Below are 9,332 nucleotides of genomic sequence, written 5' to 3'. Positions count from 1 at the left end.
CCGTCTGTCCCGGGTGCCACACCTGCCAGGGAGCCCCAGGGTGACACCCAGGGCCGGCCATTGGACTGCTTCCATCGCACACTTACCCAGGAGAGCGGAGCAGGAGGCAGTGAGTGTAAAGCAGAACGGCACAGGGAGAATCATCAGCGCTGACTATACGTAGGGTGGACACTGCCGAAGCTAACTTTGTAAGTTAATGAGCAGGTGATTGGTTGCTAGGACCCCCTAGCAACCAATCACCTTTTGTTACCTAGAAAAGCTAACTTCGGCAGTTCCCGCTGTATATTCAGTGCTGATGATTATTGTAGAAATGTCACTGGTAACCCCAAAAGTGTCAAAAATGTCAGTCAAGGGTCCGATCTGTCCGCCGCAATGTCGCAGTACCGCAAAAAAAATCGCAGATCGCCGCCATTATGCGTTAAAAAAAAAACAACAAAAATGACAAAAATCTTTCCCTTTGTTAGTAAACGCAATAACTTTTGCGCAAACCAATCAAAATACGCTTTTTGCGATTTTTTTTACCAAACATATGTAGCATAAAACAAATTGGCCGAAAATGTTAAAAAATTTTGATTTTTACATTTTTTTTGGGGAATTTCATATAAAAAAATGTGAAAAATATTGTTATTTTTGCAAAATGGACGCTCTTTTTTTGTTTATAGCGCATGATCAAAAAATCGCACAGGTGATGATCAAATACCACCAAAAGAAAGCTCTGTTTGTGGGGAAAAAAAGGACGTCAAATTCGTTTAGGTACAGCATCGCAATTTTCCGTTAAATTCACACAGTGCCGAATCGCAAAATACCCCCTGGTCAGGAAGGGGGTAAAATCTTCCGGGGCTTAAGTGGTTAACTATGGTAGAGAACTGCCATCTATTGGATATAGTTGTCATTGCAGTTAACTAAAATAGATCATTGCCATCTGGTGGATGTAGTTGTCATTGCAGTTAACTATTGTAGATCATCGCCATCTATTGGATGTAATTGTTTTTGCAGCAAACTATACTAGATCCCCGCCATCTATTGGATGTAGTTGTTATTGCAGTTTACTATAGTAGATTATTGCCATCTATTGGATGCAGTTTAATATTGCAGTTAACTGTAGTAGATCATCGCCATCTATTAGATGTAGTAGTCATTGCAGTTTACTTTGGTAGATCATTGCCATCTGGTGAATGTAGTTGTCATTGCAGCTAATGACAACTCAAAGAACTTAAAAATAAATGTTCAAGGAACCCCTCAAGGGTGGTAAGGGCATGCCCGACATCGCAACGTTACTGAGGGTGTTCTTTGCTTGCAACTGCATCCGCAGGACTTTTGTGGACAGAACTTTGGACTCTGGCGGCAACTCCATGTCCTGTTTTTTCCTCCTTCCTCTTTGGAGGCCCCTTGGATGGGACAGTTCCATTCCCTACAACTGGGACACTCCTTGGTACTACTTGGACACTTTCAAGTTCATCAAGGAGCAGGGTGGGCATGGATGAAACCCTGACTTGTGGAAGCCAAAAAACAATCTACAAGTTGATCAGAGCATCGGACATTGTTGAGACTGTTCCAGGCCTCTCTTCAGCCACTTGCAAAGTGGTCTGGAGGAACGTATCTTCAAAGTGACTCACCAACAGGCACAAAGATCTGGCATGGATGGCAATCCTGGGGGGGCGGGTGCCGCGCCGCTTAGGATATTTATGCATGACAGGAACCTGTGCAGATACAGGCACTGCCCTTTTTGCATCATCCAGGAGGAAACAGCCTTCCACGTTTTCTGGGAGTGCCCCTTTGCACAGAGCCTTTTGAGGGCCTTGGAACCTGAACTGAGAGACTTTGTTCCACAGACTGCCATCACACATTTCGCTGTGCTGAATGGACTTTTTCATGGAACTTTTTCTCAGGAGGACGTTGACAATCCTGGCGGGTGTTGTGTTGCTTTAAGGATGCTTTATGGTGCGCCAGAAAGCGCCTTACCCACCAGCGGGAGAGGATGTCCATTGAGGATTGTCGCAGACTGGTTCACAGTCTACTCAGAGACTATAACCTGATGGATCTCATGGAGGTCTGAAGATTTCCCCTTCCCCCACGCTCTCTTGTGTGTGTTTATCTATTCAATAAAGCTTCAGGCTTGTGACTTCATTCCCTTCCCCTAACCCCTCTCTCCCACCCCCATCACACCTGTTGCTTTTTTGAAACGTAATGTTGTTTGATAGTTGTAACATATAGTCAATGATTTCTAGTTTCATGCTTTAGGGGTATTGCGGCGTCATGCATGATGTGATGGCACGGGGTATCCTTACTCCACACAACACATCAGGCATCATACCGCAGAAAGAATGTATTTGAATGTATTTATTTGTATGATCGGAAACGTATTGTAATGTAGTGTATTTATGCGCTGCATTGCAGTACAGGGGAGAATGCACCCCGACAAAGTATTTTTTGTATATTCTTATGCAAATGAAGTATACATTTTCAACCAGAAGAAGTTAAAAATAAAAACATATAGAGATAAAAAAATTGGGCTGACTCGTTGGACCACTTGGTCTTTTTTCTGCCTTCACGCTTCTTTGTTTCTGTTTCTATGTTTCTAATGACGGTAGATCAGCGCCATCTATTAGATGTAATTGTCATTACACCTAAGTACTCTGGGATCATGGCCATCTATTGGATTGTAGTTGACATTGTAGAAAACGATAGTAGATCTTTGCCATCTATTGGATGTACCGGTCATTGCATGTGAAAAGAGTAGATCATCGCCATCTATTGGATGTAATGGATATTGCAGGTAACGATAGGAGATTATCGCTGTTTCATTTGATGTAATTTTTTTTGCAGGTAACGATAGTAGATCATTGCCATCTATTGGATGTAGCTGTCATTTCAGCTATTTTAGTTTAGCATAATCTATTGGCTTTATTTGTCAATACAACTAAAGATAATAGCGCCATCTATTGGAATTATTAAATATTAAAATGGAAGAATTATTACAGTACCATCTACTGGTTTAATATGTAATTGCAGATAAACACATGGTATAGCGTCGTTTAGTGGATATTTTTTGTCCTTACTGCTATGTAGCCATCTATTAGCTATAATTATTGGCGATACATACGCAGCACAGCGCCATCTATTGGTTATAGTTATCTTTGGAGATACATAAAGCCGCACAGCGCCATCTATCGGTTGTAGTTATCTTTGGAGATAGCTAAGTAGCATAGCGCCATCTATTGGATATAGTTATCTTTGAAGATACATAAGTAGCACAGCGCCATCTATTGTTTATAGTCATCTTTGGAGATAGATAAGTAGCATAGCGCCATCTATTGGATATAGTTAACTTTGAAGATACATAAGTAGCACAGCGCCATCTATTGATTATAGTCATCTTTGGAGATAGATAAATAGCATAGCGCCATCTATTGGATATAGTTACCTTTGAAGATACATAAGTAGCACAGCGCCATCTCTTGTTTATAATTGTCTTTGAAGATTGATAAGTAGCACAGCGCCATCTATTGTTTATAGTTATCTTTGGAGATCGATAAGTAGCACAGCGCCATCTATTGGTTATTATAGTGTTTGGAGACAGATATAATTTTCCTTGAAGATACATAAGTAGCACAGCGCCATCTATTGTTTATAATTATCTTTGGAGATTGATAAGTAGCACAGCGCCATCTATTGGTAATAGTTATCTTTGGAGATAGCTAACTAACACAGCGCCATCTATCGGTTGTAGTTATCTTTGGAGATAGATAAGCAGCACGGCGCCATCTATTGGTTATAGTTATCTTTGGAGATAGATAAGCAGCACGGCGCCATTTATTGGTTATAGTTATCTTTGGAGATAGATAAGCAGCACAGCGCCATCTATTGGTTATAGTTATCTTTGGAGATAGATAACTAACACAGCGCCATCTATTGGTTATAGTTATCTTTGGAGATAGATAAGCAGCACGGCGCCATCTATTGGTTATAGTTATTTTTGGAGATAGATAAGCAGCACGGCGCCATCTATTGGTTATAGTTATAGTTGGAGATAGATAAGCAGCACGGCGCCATCTATTGGTTATAGTTATATTTGGAGATAGATAAGTAGCACGGCGCCATCTATTGGTTATAGGTATCTTTGGAGATAGATAAGCAGCACGGCGCCATCTATTGGTTATATTTATCTTTGGAGAGAGATAAGCAACACGGCGCCATCTATTGGTTATAGTAATCTTTGGAGCGAGATAAGCAACACGGCGCCATCTATTGGTTATAGTAATCTTTGGAGAGAGATAAGCAGCACAGCGCCATCTATTGGTTATAGTAATCTTTGGAGATAGATAAGTAGCACAGCGCCATCTATTGGTCATAGGTCATCTTTGGAGAGAGATAAGCAGCACGGCGCCATCTAACGTTTATAGATATCATTGAAGATACATAAGTACGGTAGCACAGCTCTATCTATTGGTTGTATTTTACCTGCACGTAAATTGTGCAATACGCTGCAATCCATCTGCTCTTTTTTATATTTCCAGCACCAGTGAATTAAATATGGGTAACACATTAGGTTATAATTCCACAGGGCGACAATATATCCCATTAGTAAGTATACAATCCCTAGAATTGATGAGAAATACTCTCTATCGTTTTTGGCATGTGAAGCTGAACACTTGGTTGGAAACGTACACACTCCGGCGACATTAGCAGAATGCTTCCTGGTAATAATTGATTGGATTAACCCTGTCACATGGTAGGGAAACCCCCTGCCATCTCATAGCGATGTCATTCATTCGGCCTATCGATAAACAGGAAAGCGATGACAGCCAATCAAGTTTCGGAGCGGAGGGCAGTGGGCGGTACGCTTCTAGGGAAGCACGAGCTGTCACCATGGCGGAGGCGCTGAGCTCCCAGGATGAGACGTTGGTGGAGTGGGAGAAGTGAGTACCAGCACTGTTTTATTAGCTCTTCAGGGGCGGGGCTTATCCCTGGAATCCCACCCAATCAGCTGCAGACTCCACTGAACCCCCATTTATGCGGTGTGATCTTTGCTTCCTCCCGGTGTTCTGCTGGCTTTTATTTCAATGGGCACCCAGACCCGCCCCTTCTTCCAGGAGGCCCCTCCCCTGGGGCTGGAGCTAAGGACAGGTGTGTGTATGGAGAATGATGTCTCCGGATGGAAATGAAGGATTTATCATTGTTACCAGAGCCATGTTTTAAAAATCACCTTAAGCCTGAAGATTATGTACTCACCCCCCCAAAAAAAAAAGAAAAACCAATGATGGGGTACTATGCCTCCACTCACACCAATGACAGGACATTATTTTTCCTCTGACACCAATGATGGGGCACTATTCTTCTCATTGACACCAACAATGGGCGCTATTCTTCTTACTGACACCAACAACGGGACACTATTCTTCTGATTGACACAGCCAATGGGACGCTATTCTTCCTACTGACACCAACGATGGGACACTATTCCTCCCACTGACACCAACGATGGGACACTATTCCTCCCACTGACACCAACGATGGGACACTATTCCTCCCACTGACACCAACGATGGGACACTATTCCTCCCACTGACACCAACGATGGGACACTATTCCTCCCACTGACACCAATGATGGGACACTATTCTTCTAATTGACACAGCCAATGGGGCGCTATTCTTCCTACTGACACTAACAATGGGGCGCTATTCCTCTCACTGACACCAACGATGGGGCACTATTCCTCTCACTGACACAAATGATGGGGCACTATTCCCTCCACTGACACCAACGATGGGGCACTATTCCCTCCACTGACACCAATGATGGGGCACTATTCCTCTCACTGACACCAACGATGGGGCACTATTCCCTCCACTGACACCAACAATAGGGCATTATTCCTCCCACTGACACCAACGATGGGGCACTATTCCCTCCACTGACACCAACAATGGGGCAATATTCCTCCCACTGACAGCAACGATGGGGTACTATTCTTCCACTGAAACCAACAATGGGGCGCTATTCCTCCCACTGACACCAACTATGGGATCTATTCCTCCCACTGACACCAACTATGGGGCACTATTCCTCCCACTGACACCAACGATGGGACACTATTCCTCCCATTGACACCAACAACGAGACACTATTCCTCCACTGACACCAATGATGGGGCACTATTCCCTCCACTGACACCAATAGCTGGGAACTATTCCTCCCACTGACACCAACTATGGGACACTATTCCTCCCACTGACACCAACGATGGGACACTATTCTTCTCATTGACACAGCCAATGGGGCGCTATTCTTCCTACTGACACCAACAATTGGGCGCTATTCCTCCCACTGACACCAACGATGGGACACTATTCTTCTCATTGACACAGCCAATGGGGCGCTATTCTTCCTACTGACACCAACAATTGGGCGCTATTCCTCCCACTGACACCAACTATGGGTTCTATTCCTCCCACTGACACCAACTATGGGATCTATTCCTCCCACTGACACCAACTATGGGACACTATTCCTCCCACTGACACCAACTATGGGGCACTATTCCTCCCACTGACACCAACTATGGGGCACTATTCCTCCCATTGACACCAACAACAAGACACTATCCCTCCACTGACACCAATGATGGGGCACTATTCCCTCCACTGACACCAATAGCTGGGAACTATTCCTCCCACTGACACCAACTATGGGACACTATTCCTCCCACTGACACCAACGATGGGGCACTATTCCCTCCACTGACACCAACGATGGGACACTATTCCTCCCACTGACACCAACGATGGGGCACTATTCCCTCCACTGACACCAACGATGGGGCACTATTCCTCTCACTGACACCAACGATGGGGTACTATTCCTCCACTGACACCAACAATAGGGCATTATTCCTCCCACTGACACCAACGATGGGGCACTATTCCCTCCACTGACACCAACAATGGGGCAATATTCCTCCCACTGACAGCAACGATGGGGTACTATTCTTCCACTGACACAAATGATGAGGCATTATTCCTCCCACTGAAACCAACAATGGGGCGCTATTCCTCCCACTGACACCAACGATGGGACACTATTCCTCCCACTGACACCAACGATGGGACACTATTCCTCCCATTGACACCAACAACGAGACACTATTCCTCCACTGACACCAATGATGGGGCACTATTCCCTCCACTGATACCAATAGCTGGGAACTATTCCTCCCACTGACAACAACTATGGGACACTATTCCTCCCACTGACACCAACGATGGGGCACTATTCCCTCCACTGACACCAACGATGGGACACTATTCTTCTCATTGACACAGCCAATGGGGCGCTATTCTTCCTACTGACACCAACAATGGGGCACTATTCCTCCCACTGACACCAACGATGGGACACTTTTCCTCCCACTGACACCAACTATGGGATCTATTCCTCCCACTGACACCAACTATGGGGCACTATTCCTCCCACTGACACCAACTATGGGGCACTATTCCTCCCACTGACACCAACGATGGGACACTATTCCTCCCACTGACACCAACTATGGGATCTATTCCTCCCACTGACACCAACTATGGGATCTATTCCTCCCACTGACACCAACTATGGGATCTATTCCTCCCACTGACACCAACTATGGGACACTATTCCTCCCACTGACACAAACTATGGGGCACTATTCCTCCCACTGACACCAACTATGGGGCACTATTCCTCCCATTGACACCAACAACGAGACACTATTCCTCCACTGACACCAATGATGGGGCACTATTCCCTCCACTGACACCAATAGCTGGGAACTATTCCTCCCACTGACACCAACTATGGGACACTATTCCTCCCACTGACACCAACGATGGGGCACTATTCCCTCCACTGACACCAACGATGGGACACTATTCCTCCCACTGACACCAACAATGGGGCACTATTCCCTCCACTGACACCAACGATGGGACACTATTCCTCCCACTGACACCAACTATGGGTTCTATTCCTCCCACTGACATCAACTATGGGATCTATTCCTCCCACTGACACCAACTATGGGACACTATTCCTCCCACTGACACCAACTATGGGGCACTATTCCTCCCACTGACACCAACTATGGGGCACTATTCCTCCCATTGACACCAACAACGAGACACTATCCCTCCACTGACACCAATGATGGGGCACTATTCCCTCCACTGACACCAATAGCTGGGAACTATTCCTCCCACTGACACCAACTATGGGACACTATTCCTCCCACTGACACCAACGATGGGGCACTATTCCCTCCACTGACACCAACGATGGGACACTATTCCTCCCACTGACACCAACGATGGGGCACTATTCCCTCCACTGACACCAACGATGGGGCACTATTCCTCTCACTGACACCAACGATGGGGTACTATTCCTCCACTGACACCAACAATAGGGCATTATTCCTCCCACTGACACCAACGATGGGGCACTATTCCCTCCACTGACACCAACAATGGGGCAATATTCCTCCCACTGACAGCAACGATGGGGTACTATTCTTCTACTGACACAAATGATGAGGCATTATTCCTCCCACTGAAACCAACAATGGGGCGCTATTCCTCCCACTGACACCAACGATGGGACACTATTCCTCCCACTGACACCAACGACGGGACACTATTCCTCCCATTGACACCAACAACGAGACACTATTCCTCCACTGACACCAATGATGGGGCACTATTCCCTCCACTGATACCAATAGCTGGGAACTATTCCTCCCACTGACAACAACTATGGGACACTATTCCTCCCACTGACACCAACGATGGGGCACTATTCCCTCCACTGACACCAACGATGGGACACTATTCTTCTCATTGACACAGCCAATGGGGCGCTATTCTTCCTACTGACACCAACAATGGGGCGCTATTCCTCCCACTGACACCAACGATGGGACACTATTCCTCCCACTGACACCAACTATGGGATCTATTCCTCCCACTGACACCAACTATGGGGCACTATTCCTCCCACTGACACCAACTATGGGGCACTATTCCTCCCACTGACACCAATGATGGGACACTATTCCTCCCATTGACACCAACAACGAGACACTATTCCTCCACTGACACCAATGATGGGGCACTATTCCCTCCACTGACACCAATAGCTGGGAACTATTCCTCCCACTGACAACAACTATGGGACACTATTCCTCCCACTGACACCAACGATGGGGCACTATTCCCTCCACTGACACCAACGATGGGACACTATTCTTCTCATTGACACAGCCAATGGGGCGCTATTCTTCCTACTGACACCAACAA

General features: G+C 45.8%; 1 protein-coding gene across 3 annotated transcripts in view; it reads left to right on the top strand.

The window, feature by feature from the left end:
- Positions 1–4,816: 4,816 nt before the first annotated feature.
- ENDOV (endonuclease V) overlaps positions 4,817–9,332 on the top strand; it is a 47,554-nt gene continuing 43,038 nt past the window's right edge. For all 3 annotated transcript variants that reach the window (XM_082249915.1, XM_082249913.1, XM_082249914.1), the window contains exon 1: positions 4,817–4,919. In XM_082249915.1, coding sequence (XP_082106041.1) covers positions 4,870–4,919 — 50 coding nt within the window. In that variant the 5' untranslated portion in view covers positions 4,817–4,869. The remainder of the gene's footprint in view (positions 4,920–9,332) is intronic.

The sequence above is a fragment of the Pelophylax lessonae genome (assembly GCF_965119305.1).
Source record: "Pelophylax lessonae genome assembly, chromosome: 3".
Taxonomy (NCBI): Eukaryota; Metazoa; Chordata; class Amphibia; order Anura; family Ranidae; genus Pelophylax; species Pelophylax lessonae.
This window is presented reverse-complemented; position numbering and strand designations above follow the sequence as displayed.